The sequence below is a fragment of the Strix aluco genome, chromosome 20 (genome assembly GCF_031877795.1).
Source record: "Strix aluco isolate bStrAlu1 chromosome 20, bStrAlu1.hap1, whole genome shotgun sequence".
NCBI classification, from domain to species: domain Eukaryota; kingdom Metazoa; phylum Chordata; class Aves; order Strigiformes; family Strigidae; genus Strix; species Strix aluco.
This window is the reverse complement of record NC_133950.1, coordinates 9,653,346-9,665,561: the sequence shown is the minus strand read 5'-3', so window position 1 is coordinate 9,665,561 and position 12,216 is coordinate 9,653,346. Positions and strand designations below refer to the sequence as shown.

General features: G+C 49.0%; 2 protein-coding genes across 4 annotated transcripts; one reads left to right on the top strand and one right to left on the bottom strand.

Moving 5' to 3' along the window:
• Position 1: 1 nt before the first annotated feature.
• PTGES2 (prostaglandin E synthase 2) lies at positions 2-5,655 on the bottom strand. Of its 3 annotated transcripts, none has more exons than XM_074845904.1 (7): positions 5,391-5,655; positions 4,136-4,330; positions 3,408-3,463; positions 2,630-2,782; positions 1,925-2,125; positions 1,507-1,624; positions 2-792 (listed from the first exon to the last, which is right to left on the bottom strand). In XM_074845904.1, exons 1-7 carry the CDS (start codon positions 5,640-5,642, stop codon positions 664-666), a joined length of 1,104 nt encoding a protein of 367 aa, XP_074702005.1. In that variant the 5' UTR covers positions 5,643-5,655; the 3' UTR covers positions 2-663. The 3 variants fall into 3 exon arrangements, with proteins under 3 accessions (XP_074702005.1, XP_074702006.1, XP_074702007.1); XM_074845905.1 differs by lacking the exon at positions 5,391-5,655 and adding an exon at positions 4,810-5,310; XM_074845906.1 differs by lacking the exons at positions 3,408-3,463; positions 4,136-4,330; positions 5,391-5,655 and adding an exon at positions 3,223-3,398.
• A 1,176-nt stretch (positions 5,656-6,831) lies between these two features.
• Positions 6,832-11,856, top strand: BBLN (bublin coiled coil protein). The gene is made up of 2 exons (XM_074846025.1): positions 6,832-6,992; positions 10,729-11,856. Exons 1-2 carry the CDS (start codon positions 6,899-6,901, stop codon positions 10,920-10,922), a joined length of 288 nt encoding a protein of 95 aa, XP_074702126.1. The 5' UTR covers positions 6,832-6,898; the 3' UTR covers positions 10,923-11,856.
• Positions 11,857-12,216: the final 360 nt, after the last annotated feature.

Here is a 12,216-nt window from a genome sequence, read left to right as displayed (position 1 = left end):
CCCAGAAAGAAGCAAGCCTTTATCCTTGCAGACCGTACAGAATCAAGTGCCAAAAGAACCGTTTACATGGAAGAGTAAAAGCATACAATCTGCCGAGTGCAGCATCGCTTCCGTCACTGGAAGGATGCCTTTCCCAGTACCATGGATTCCTCCAGTTCCCGCAGCACTGGGCTTACAGGATTCTACTGCAGGAAAAATTGTCACTTAAAGACTAGTATCCAGTGTCTCAGTCAGGAAAACACTTCGGATGACATGGATGAGTAGTGGAAGACAGCCTGAAGCAAAAGCTGCTCAGACCCACTGTATCTGATATGGCTGTAACACTCACTAGCCAAGAGCATCTTGCTTTTACAGTAAACTGCACTGAGAATGGCTCTCACCTAAAAGAAGCCTATTTGCTGCATTCTTCAGTTCAGAGCTTCTCTTTTCCAGCAGTGTCCAAGATCCTTTTACCTGTCCCTGTCCTCCTAAATACCTTGTTCAAACATATACCCAGCTGGATCCCTTTTGCTCACTGCAACTTGATATTCTAAACGGGACAGTCTGTGCCTGCACATCAGTCCGTTAGGTGTGACCAGTCCGTTCAACTCTTCAAAAGTAAGTGTCATTCCTTCTGAAGTTTTTTACCATGCAAGTACTTCAGGAAGGCAGCTGCAGCTGGCATCAGACTGCAACTACAGCTTTTTGAATGACTTCTTCCATGCGCTGGTACCAAGGCTGAATCTTGGTGTGAACCATCATGTCGTCAAAGGCTTCCAGCCCCTCCATGACTCGGAGGACCCCGTACACTGCCTGTGCCAGAGGAGAAAGATTAGAACACTGAAAGAGTCAGCGGTGGAGAACAGCTTACAGTACCACTAAGTGTCTTAACAGCCTAGCCAGTAAGGGTCTTTCCCTGTCCTACCATCTTCTACACCACTCTGATTAGAAAGGAAGACTGAATGGCAGAAAGGTAGTTAAGAATACAGATGTTTCTCCATGCGGTACCAGTAAGGAAAGATCGGGATCTACATGCAGTTATGGAGCAAAAGTTAATCCCATCTCTGCATCAAGCCCTGGTGTGAAATGCTTCACTTCCACTCCAAGGAGAACTGCTAGTGCAGGGGATGAATCCTGCTCCACCCTGCACTGCTGCCTGCAAAGGGAACCCCAGCAGTGTGGAATGCAATAAAACCTCTGCAGGTGTGAGGCTTTATTCACCAGCATTCACGAGCCACAGCAGTGTCCTGGCTTGTAACCTGCTTTTACCATGCTTCCACATGACCACTAACATCCACCTGCAGGTTCCATCTTAGGAAACGTTTCTCTGGAGGAAAACAACAAATACAGTCCCATGGAACGTAAGTCCCCTTCATGTGGGAACTGTATTATCACACAAAGGACACTGCCAGCGTATCTCATGTGACCCACCTTCTCTGCCTGTATTTATATGAATTGTTTCACGCAGACAAGCAACTGTGTAATTTGTAATACACCTCACAATAACTGCAGGAATTAACCCCTTACCAAGTCAGCAAGGTTCGGCTGGTTTCCACCCATGAACAGTCGATGTTTGCCAACAGCTGTTACCCACTCATTAACTGCTTCATACAAGTCTTCTCGGACATTATCTTGAAGGTGATGTCTGGATAAAGAGAAGAAGTAGTTTGAAGACACTAGTTTGTTTCTTTCTTTAACCTTTTATCATCTCCAGTCTTGAGGGCTGGCCTTTGCCTGGGAATTAGGAAGGTATTTAAGAGTGAAGAGGGCAACTAGTGATTGAATAATAGATGAGTAGAGGGGTTGGGTACCTCCAGTTAAAGAAGTACAGCTCTTACATTGGATTAGTTTGGTTTAAAACACTGAAGTTCTGCCCTTTGACATCTGGTGTTCACAGCTAAGGAGGTCAAGGAGCTATTCCTCTTGTGTGCTTGGTGGTACCAACCTTTTCTTCAGCCTCTTGCTAACGAAGAACATGGCAACAGCCCCCATGTACTTAGCAAAGAAACCTTCCACAGTGCCAAACTTCCCCTCACGGACAATGTAATCAAAAGATGCCAAGGCTTCCCTGGGGGTACGGTAAACATTGGGGGAGATGAGGTGAACAAGCCAATCGTCTGCCCATTTTCTCCACTTCATTTCTTCCCTGCAAGCATTCAAAAGAGACTTTTCAGTGCATGAAGAGCAGATTGCAGGGCTACAGGAGGCAGGCAGAATCACAGGGGCATTAGCCAGAGGTTCTGCCAAGGATGTGTCAAAAACCCCTGCCCAGCCTTGTGCTCTGGTGACCCCTCTGAAATGCACTCAGAGTAAGACAGAGCACTTGCTTCTCCTCCCAGTGTAACAACTAAAGCAGAAAGGGAAACGCACTCCATAGCACTCCTCCGTGACATGAAGGAAAGGCCAGGAAAGGAACTGGAGGCAACCAAAGATGAGCATATCCATGACGGTGGTAACTAGGCTAACAGCATTGTTTCAAATTATGTAAGACATACAGCAACACCACTCTAACTACTGAGGTTTTAAACACTAAGGGGGGTGTGACAGGATTTCTCAGCAGCAGTGGGATTTTATATTTACACCATCCCTGAGTACATCTGGAGGAGGCTGTGACACTACTTGGAGAGCCCAGAAACTTGAGAGGACTTACACTCTCACTTCTTTGACAGGATAGACTCGCTTTGTCTCCTTCTCATCCAGCATGAGCCAGTATTTATTCCCATACTCAAATACCTCCTTGCCTTGCTCAGTCACAGTTTTCATAGGAGGATAAAAGGACACGATCTCTTCTAAGCTATTTCTCCTGTGGACAGAAACACAGTTAGCACCTGATCTGGCTGCTACAAAAAATGAGCAAGAGCAAAGGACAGACTGAAAGATACACACTTCAAAATGTATTATTCTAAAGACAAGTGCACAAGGTTCCAAATTCTATTTGAAATAAGTTTTGAAAAGAGACTGGAACAACTACTTGCAAATAACTATTACTAGCATCTGTGTCAGAACAGACATTTTTGCAGGCATAAAACTACCTACCATTCTCAAGTGCTTTGTAGCACGGACCTAAAACACACGCCACAGGCACAGCCATTTCATTTCATTCTAGATGTTTAACTGGCTAAACGTAAGCTTATTTCCAGGACTAACATTAGTCAATGTTTAAGTAGGTTTTGTGCAAAGAGAATCTCCCAGGTGAAAAAAGAGTAGTTCTGAAAGGTAAAAACTTTGCTTTACTGCACATACATCATAATATATATAGGCACCATCCACACCACCACAGCCAGGGTCAGGTCTGCTGGGCCAAACACCCAGAGCTTCAGAGACCAAGGTCAGCAAGATACTTATGACCAGCTCTGAGAGTCTTCTCAATCTCTAGTGCGCTAGGGCCATTCACATTCAACTCTTCTCCCATCATCCCGTTTTCTTACTTGGAAATGAGATACGTCTTTATTGCACTGATGATCACCGAAGAGTCATTCAATTGCTGAAAAACATAATTAAACCAAACTTTTAAAAGAAGTTGGTGAAATGGGAAAGGAAATTCTTCAAAACCTTTTCCCCTGCATGCTGAGGCTCTAAGTTAGTATTGCAGTCCCTTCTCCCCCCTGATGCATTTCCACAGGAGCCCCCGCACATGTAAAGACAGCCCTACATTCAGATCTTTTCAGTGACTGTTTCACAGTATCACTTAAAATTTGTCTTTCACTCTGACAACAGAGGACCTAAGGGTCAGGAACACATGCAATACTAGAGGGGTTTGGATTTAGGCTCTTGGCAGCAAAGGAGAAAAGCAACATTAACATTAAAAAAAAAGCCAGGTGAATCTTCAGTATTCTTGAGATCTCATTCTTTTCCCACAAGATATAAGCAGTTCCCGTTACCACTGGTACAAACGATATGTCCTGCATAAGGGCTGATAGAAGCTAGATAATCACTACACAAACAACACTCCTTACAAGAAAGGCCAACAAAATACTCTAATAAGGCCAAGGCATAGGAAACCATGAAGCAAGAAAAAAAAATCTCAGGCTCTCAAGAGAATAAAAGGTGATCTAAAGATTACACTGCATGTGATAAACCACAGAGACGTGCCAGAGACAAAGCCTCCAAACCACTGCTTGTGGGGAAATCAAGCTTTCAAGACAGTGAGACTTACCAGAGGGCTTCCAGCATTGGCTAGCAGGATAGGCACCTTTCTGTAAGAAGAGAATTTGATCTCTTTTCTCATTATCGGGTTCACTTCCACAATTTCATAGGGCAATCCATGATAATCAAGAAAAGCTCGGACTTTGCTGCAGAAAGGACACGTTTTATACTGGTAGAGTGTGAGCTGCAGGCTCCCTGCAGGCAGCTGGAGAAGGAAGAGACCAGAAGCTTCCATTTTCTACTGAAAATACAAATATTACCTTCCTTCTACCCTTACTTTTGTCATGAAGTCACAGTCATTGACATTCAGTTTCAACATTTGATCATCAAAATATCTTGGCTAACATATGCTTTCTTCAATTGGCATCACAAATATTCACCTTCCATTGGGACAAAATACCTGTTTTTCTAAACATCTATTTAATCTGCTGGAAACTCCAATGCACAACCAGAAAAAAGTAAGTTAAATCCAGACAGTTTACCCCTCTAAACACAATTCTGAAACTAAAGACAAACAGAAACCTATTTTAATCATTTTTAAATCAAAACCAAAATAGCCTTTAAATCCAATTTCCAACCCCAATAACCTCTGTTGAGGCCACTGGGTGGGGAAAGCAGAAAGCGAGCTTGCTGTTGATTTTAGGCATGTGTCTGCCCCAGTTCAGATTCCTGGGATTAACCAACCTGTGCTCAACTGAGACAAGGCAGGGAGAAGCCGGGGCAGCACAGTGAGGCATCAGGTGAGGGGAGCTTCCCAACATCGCTATACTTCAGCGATCTGACAGGCCATGCCAATCATTAGTCATACATTGTAAAAACAAATGCAGTCATCTCACTTTGCTTCTCATTTGCAATTTATTGGGTTACACAACCCTCCGTGGGTGCTGGGAAAAAGCAACAGCAGACAATGTTACTTCACATCCCCAACAAACTCTCACTTTCCGACAGACATTCCTTACAGCTCCTCAAGCAGAATGCTGCCGGCGCCTCCTTTACACAATTTTAAGCGGTTTCTTCACTGAAACCGGAGGGAAAACAGCCGCTTAGTCCGCAGAGCCGGAAGAAACCGCTCCGTGACCTCCCGCAAGCGCTGTCTCCAGGGGCTCACGGCCACAGCCGGGCCCGGGCCTTGCCAGGGCTCGGGAAGAGCAGGCGGGGATGGGGGCGGCAGGAGCCGCGGGGGGCGGCGGGGAGGGAAGGAGAGCAGCCCGCGGGCAGGGGGGGAAGCCACCTCAGGCGGCGAGCGGGGCCCGGCAGCGCGTTACCTCAGCGGCCGAGTGCTCCCGCAGGCGGTGCCGCCCCGCCAGGTAAAGGCCGGCGCCGCCGCCCAGCGCGAAGGCAGCGCCCAGCAGAAGGCGGCCACCAGCAGCAGCACCACCACCACCACCACCACCGCCGCCGCCGCCGCCGCCTCCTCCTCCTCCTCCTGTCCCAGCACCGAAGGCTCGGCCCGGGGCCCGCAGCCACCAGGGCGGCAGCAGCGCGGCGGCCCGCCAGACCCTGCCGGCGGCAGCCATCTTCCCGGCACGGCGCGGGCGGGCGCCCGGGCGGGGCTTAAGGGGCCGACCCCGCCCCTCTGCGCCTCCCCCGCCCCCGAAATGGCGGCGCCGCGCTGAGGTAAAAAACCTCACACCGATATTAAACTACGCGAGGCGGGGGTGGCTGGCTGCAGAGAGCCACAGCGAGCGCGGCCCCGCGCTCTCACAGTAATTATAAAACCTGGTTTCGCTGAGAAAACGCCAGAGCGTAAAGTGGAAATAAAATGATCAGTCCTCTTAGAGTGCAACTGGCCCGGTGGGGGCTACTGCTTCTGACCAGCACATACCCACAGTGTGAGCACAAACCTTTGCGCTGAAAAACGTCATCGTTTTCATTAAAGTGTGATTACATCTGTTCATCACACTAATGTTCAATTTTCCTACTTGGGGCACAACATGGGCCCAACTCGGCAGCACACAGCAGGGTTACCCCACAGAAGAAGAGCTGGCTGCGATGTTAAATGAGGACATAACCTTTTATTTCTTCTTTGCCCCAAATACCCACTTAATAATGGAGTCTTCCAAGCCAGTTTATCTCAAGAGTACTGCTCGGATTAATGTTCTAATTGCAAGTTATTTTCATCCCAGTGACATCTCTCCCAGGGATGAAAAAAACCACACAGCGATTCAGGCGTGCGAGGCAGGGCCAATACTGGGCCAAAGACAAGGAAGGGCAAAGTGAATTGTGCTCGTTCCTTCAGGGAAGAGGAGGTCTGAAGGTGACCCGAGGGTGGTTCAAGCTGCTCAGCGGAGGAAGCAGGGCCGGTGATGCGGATGCATTTTGGGGTTCAACAGCAAAGCCCTCGCCACTGCGGCCTCAGCACCCGCGGGACGGTCCGGGGGCTCCTCACGGGCAGCAGAGCTGGCCCCTTCACTAGATCATAAGCTGTGCGGGGACAGAAGCGCTGGGTGCCGATGGCGGCCCCTCAGGACAACTTCACTTCGTGCCCCAATGCATGAAGCGCCGGTGGGTGCTGTGGAAACACACAAGAAATGGGGAACGCGGAGCTGCTCTTCCCCTCCCCGCGCCGCCCCGCTGCCGAACGTCTCCCGCCCGCGCCCCGCCCGCCGCGCGCCCTGCGCGTTAACCACAGGCTTTACCCCCGCGCCCGGCCGGCCGGCCTGCGTGACGCGCGCGGCGCCGAGCTTCCCCATTGGCTGGCGGCCCCGCGGGCGCAGTGACGCACCGGCCGGGCGGTGCCGACGGGGGCCGCGGGGTCGCGCGGGGCGGCGGGATGTCGGGGCCCAACGGGGAGCCGCACGTGCCGGTGGGCGGCGCCGGCGGCGGCGAGGACGACGACGACGACGGGGACAGCTTCGGGGAGGAAGGTGCGTGGGGGCGGCCCGGGGTAGTGCCGCCTGCTCGGCTGCCACCCCCGGTGGGCCCGGTGGCCTGGCCCGGCCCCTGGGCCGCGGGTCCGCTGGCGCGGGTGGCAGGGCCCAGATGTGCCCAGATGTTTTGCTGGGAAGGGGGTGTCCGGCCGGTGCGCCCGCTGGGCGATGGTGGGAGGCGAGGGGCTGCGAAGCAGGTGGGTTTGGAAACCCAGTGGGGCTGGGATGGTTCCTGCGCAGCCATGGGCCACTGAGTTTCTGCACACTGCCTTGGGGATTTTTTTTTTTTTCAATTTTGAAAAGATTATTATGTGCTTTTGCTGGTGTACGGGTGTGGGACCCCGTACCAAGGAGAAAGAGGATGTTCAGATTTTGAAACCACAGGACAAATCATGCGGGCAGATCTGGGAGTAGTCACGGGTGGAAAAGTGAATTTAATGCAATTAGCTTGGCAAATTCCATTTTTGGGCCTTTCTACAGCGCTTAGGTATGACAGTTCTGATACTGGCCTGTCCAGTTAGAAGAAGCCAATGGAGGAAGTGAGACAACGGCCGAGCTGTAATGTGTATGTACAGGTCACTCTTAAAACTGAAAGTCTTTCCAAGGGTAAGCACTTTGCTACTCTTGAAAATGGTGAAGAGTTGGGTTATGCTGTTTCCCAAAACACCATTCCGTTTCCAGATGTGACCCACGCAGGTGAATCTCGTAGTTGTGGCTGTGATCCACCTGCAGTGACAGGAGGGTCATTTCTGCCCTGGAACACCCCAAAAGTGTTCACTGCTTTGCATCATCACGGTGATTTGTGTTTCAGATTTTCTGAAGATTTAAGAGACACATTGCATGTGACAGAGAAAGTCACTAAATCTGATCTACATCGAGTCTGCATTAAGTTGTTCTGCTTGTAAGTTGCTGGGGCTTTGTGTGCAGTAGCTGGTCATAAAAGTCTGTAGCTATTTCCTGGTCTCGTGGAGCTGAAGCTGTGGATCACTTCCTTGATCTCAAATAGGAAACCTTTTTTTTAGCAACCGTTCTTGTAAGAATGCAGAGCAGCGAACAAACGGGATTGCCCATACTCCTGGTCAACATTTACATCAGGGTTACATTTCCACAAAACCACACCAAGCTTGCAACTAACAGAAGACAAATAAAATGTTTTTACAGATTATTTTAAAATGGTTAAAGTTTTTTCACTTCCCAAAGCTGCACAGCTTCTATAGCTTGGGGCATTGAGAACAGTTAGGCTCCTGCTGTGATTACAGACTTCTTGCCAAGTTGATACCACTTGTCAGAAGTAGTTACCATAGCTGCTTGGCATCTGCTCACTGTTTCACTGGAACTTGGTGCATCAAATACTAGGCTGAAGTAAGGAGCTCTAACTCACAGACCTTCTCACATACCTTGAAAGAGGGTTTGAAAAATACTGATAATTACCCCCTTTTTGAAAAGAATGTGTTTGTGGGATTGGTTTTTAAATGCAAGGACGTCAGCAGTGCTCTTGCTCACAGTGCTACCTCTGCATATGCCTGCAAGGCCCAGCTTTTATAAACAAGCTTAAGTGCTATGTATGCAATTCTCCAAAGAATTAAAGGCTGCAACACTGCTCTGATTGACTCCAAAGTAGTATAAAAAAAGGAGGACAAATTTTTTATAATGAAACTTCTCCTTAGCTATTAATAATGAAAATGACTGCAATATTTAAATATTGACAGTTCTTTTAAAGCTGCTGGTAGTGGCAGCACCTGGGCTTGGTGTGCTGGGGCACCAGGACATCATCCTGCCTATGGAAGCATCAAGGGGTAGCTGAGAGGGGCAAAGTTGGGCTTGTGAGGCTGGGGGATTTGAGCACGGCTGGACCCTCATCCTCCTCGCTTTCTCAGTGTTCTCCGTTAGCTCAGAGCAGCGCTCCAGCCAGGCACCGTGTGCGTCACGCTTGGCTCCAACGCTCCCCCAGCTGCTCGGAGGAGCTGGGTGGAGAGGAGCCAGCCCCAGCCGGTGATGTGTGGGCTTGTCCCACCCACGCAGGCATCTCTCCCTGTCCTGCAGCCTGTGATCCTCACAAACATCAGCCCGCAGGTCACAGCTCCCTGACTGCCTCCCTGCAGTCGCTCAGCCTGTGCGGCTTCAGAAAGGAACATGGGACTGGCTCTGCCTGGGGTCTCCCATAACCCCCAAGGTTCCTGAGTAACTCGTCAGCAGAGGTTTATCTTATCTGGTTTTTCAGTTAGTTTTTTTGTTATTCTTCAGGATTGTGTGAGTATTGCATGGAGCAATCCAAAAGCACGTTTCATCGGAGTAGCACAGCTATCTGACTGGATAGACTGGCTCTTAGGAAGTATTTCTTTGCAGAAGGGGTTGTTGGGCGTTGAAATGGGCTGCCCAGGGCAGCGGGGGAGTCCCCATCCCTGGAGTGGTTTAACAGTCAGGTTGACACAGTGCTGAGGGATCTGTGGGAGTTGAGAACGGTCAGTGTGAGGTTAATGGTTGGACTAGATGATCTTCAAGGTCTTTTCCAACCTTGATGATTCTGTGATCTTCATCTGATGAACGGTGCTAATACACATCCCTGTGAAATGCCACTGTACTGAGGCTAACACTTCTGCACTGAGACAAATGCTGTGAATAAGAGACTGTACCTAGGGAACCAACTGTCAGGATCATCCCAAATGAGTTTGTTTTTAATCTGAAGTACCCAAAGCCTTAACGGTGCATGAAAATCCTTCGGTTGAACTTGATGCCCCACACTTACGTCCCTTTGGAAATAATGATGCCAGTACCAGCACCCTTGGGCTCATCCCTGCTCCTGCCACAGCAACGGCTGTGCTGTTCTGGCAGTCTGACCCCAGCCAGGCCCTTGCGAAGCACATCCCAGCCTGGGAGCCTTACGCAAGTAATTCACAGAATGCAAACACTTCGGCACGCTGCCAGAATGCCTGCACTCTTGTCAGGAAAGATGAGCCCTAAGGCAGCTAAAAAGGCTGACTTGTCCTTGGGATTTATTTGGTACTGCTGCAGTGTGGATCGCTGTGCTCTAGCACTCAGCCCGTGGTCAGTTGTTTATGTATGAGATCAAAGGCTGACAGATAACACCGACAGCGGGTTTGTACTGCCCAGGTAACTTGCCTTAGATCTTGTTACCAGTCCTCCAGCTTCCCATTGGTCTTGTTTGATCCTGAACACAACATACACAGGATTCAGTTGCATTTTACTTCACCCACCCAGTGGCAGATAATCACAGAATACCAGGTTGAAAAGGACTGTCAGGGAAGGCAGCTGGTCTGCCAACAACCTGATTGAAGAGGAGTTTGACCTTGACAAGATTCTGGTGTACCCTTGAGAAAAGGAAGCTTTGCTTCAAGCAAATAACTTTCAAGGAGCTGCAGACTACACAGCAGGATGAAGTAAGCAGGGAGAAAACTGATAAAGGTTATCCAATGAGAATGTTAAAAACAAATTTTTGACCAATTATATTGTGACACTCTGGCACCTGAAATATATAAAAATGCATGCTTTTAGTAATAAAAAAACTAGCCGCTTATTCACCCATGTGAGCGTGTGTGTGGCTTTGTCCGTCTCTACAGCGACAAGGGACCACAAGGATCATCTGGTCCAACCTTTCTTGGCAAAAGCACAGCCAAATGCTGTGGGCATGTTTTGCAAGAGCTCTCACTGCCTTCACTGACGGCAGTGACAATGTACTTCACATTGTTCAGTCTCTCATTTCCCTTTCTTTTAGAATACGCAGCAATAAACTCCATGCTGGACCAGATCAGCTCCTGCCTGGATCACCTGGAGGAGAAGAATGATTATTTACATGCCTGCTTGAAAGAACTGCTGGAGTCCAACCGCCAGACCCGCCTGGAGTTCCAGCAGCAGAGCGAGCAGCAGAACACAGAAGCTGACGTGCAGGGATCACAGCCTCCCGGCTAGCATGCTGGCCGCAAGCTCTCAGTTAGTGTTGCTAAGAGGACATTTACTGGTCACTGATTTAATGTAAAACTTGAATAGACGAGGTACCTCGTGCCTGTTACTTGTTCCTTCCTGTGGTTGTGTCCTGCCATTCACCTCCGTGTTCTGTTTTTCTTTAGCTGTGTGATAGGTGCAGAAGCACACAGGTGGATGTAGGAGAGCTCGTTCTTTTTGCTCCCCAACATGAGCCTGGCACTGACACTTGGTTAAAGCTGGCTGTAGGAAACCTGATGCCATGCAGGTTGTTTGCGAGTAGGCCCTCTTCGCAAAGAGGAAAAATGATCTCTGCTCTTTTGCACTGTTAAATCCAAGCAAGGAGTGTTATGGCTGTAGCCTTTCCCCTCAAAAAGCACATAGGCAGAGGCTGTCCTGGCTCCAGGCTTGTCCCTAAGAGTAATGCCAGTGACAGACTTGCAGAGGGAAGCCCTAGGCCAGCTCCTGTCTTGAAACTACAGCTTCCCATTACTCATGTTAGCTGCGACGTATGACATATTGGCAGATGGTCCCAGATCACTGGACACTACTGTCCCCTTCCAAGCAGATAAGACAAGCTACCAGGGTGACAGTTTTGGAAACTGCCTAACTCCTTAAACTGACATTAAGAACTTGGGCGTTAGAGGGGGGCGGAGCAGCCTGGTTAGCCCCCGCCCCAGATCAGCTATCCAGAGCAGGGACAGGCCTGCCTGCCGTGGGCTGAGAGCAGAGTCCTCCCTGCACATTTTGACAAGAGTACGCCTGAGCATTCCAGCCTGAAACTTCGTGATCTTGTCAGGAAGGCCTGGGGCCAGCATGGTGAAGCAAGTCTTACTGTTCTATAGAGTTAAAGGAGTTTTTCTGAAAGTTAAAGAAGTTATTTATAAGAAATCTGTTTTATTAAAATCAGTTTGAAACAAAATTTGTTCCTGAGAGTGTCCACTATGAGAACAGACTGTATTAAGCCTTGTAGTATCAACAAAGGACCAAGATGTACATTCTTGCCTAGCTTAGGACACAGTGCTTGTCCAGGAGTGTGCATCTTTGAAAGGAAACTGTTCTGAGGAGCAAAGTTGGGCACAGAGTCTCCCAAGAGATAAACTTTTCCTCTGCCTGGATAGGAAATGAGAGGAACTACAAAGAATTCTTAGTGAGAAATAAATCTGTGTGCATCTACTTCATGAACTCTGTTCCCGGTGGAAATCACATTACCATCTTTCAGGTTCAACAATCCAAGCCTCAGTCTTTCCACATAACTGCTACATGCCAACTGGACAAGTAA

Coding starts and splice junctions, on each gene's coding strand:
- PTGES2 (XM_074845904.1), bottom strand. CDS start 5,642: ATGGCTGCCGCCGGCAGGGTCTGGCGGGCCGCCGCGCTGCTGCCGCCC. Junction 3,464..4,135: donor CCAATGCTGGAAGCCCTCTG/GTAAGTCTCACT, acceptor TATGTTTTTCAG/CAATTGAATGACTCTTCGGT. Junction 2,126..2,629: donor CCTGTCAAAGAAGTGAGAGT/GTAAGTCCTCTC, acceptor GAATGCTTGCAG/GGAAGAAATGAAGTGGAGAA.
- BBLN (XM_074846025.1), top strand. CDS start 6,899: ATGTCGGGGCCCAACGGGGAGCCGCACGTGCCGGTGGGCGGCGCCGGC. Junction 6,993..10,728: donor GGACAGCTTCGGGGAGGAAG/GTGCGTGGGGGC, acceptor CCTTTCTTTTAG/AATACGCAGCAATAAACTCC.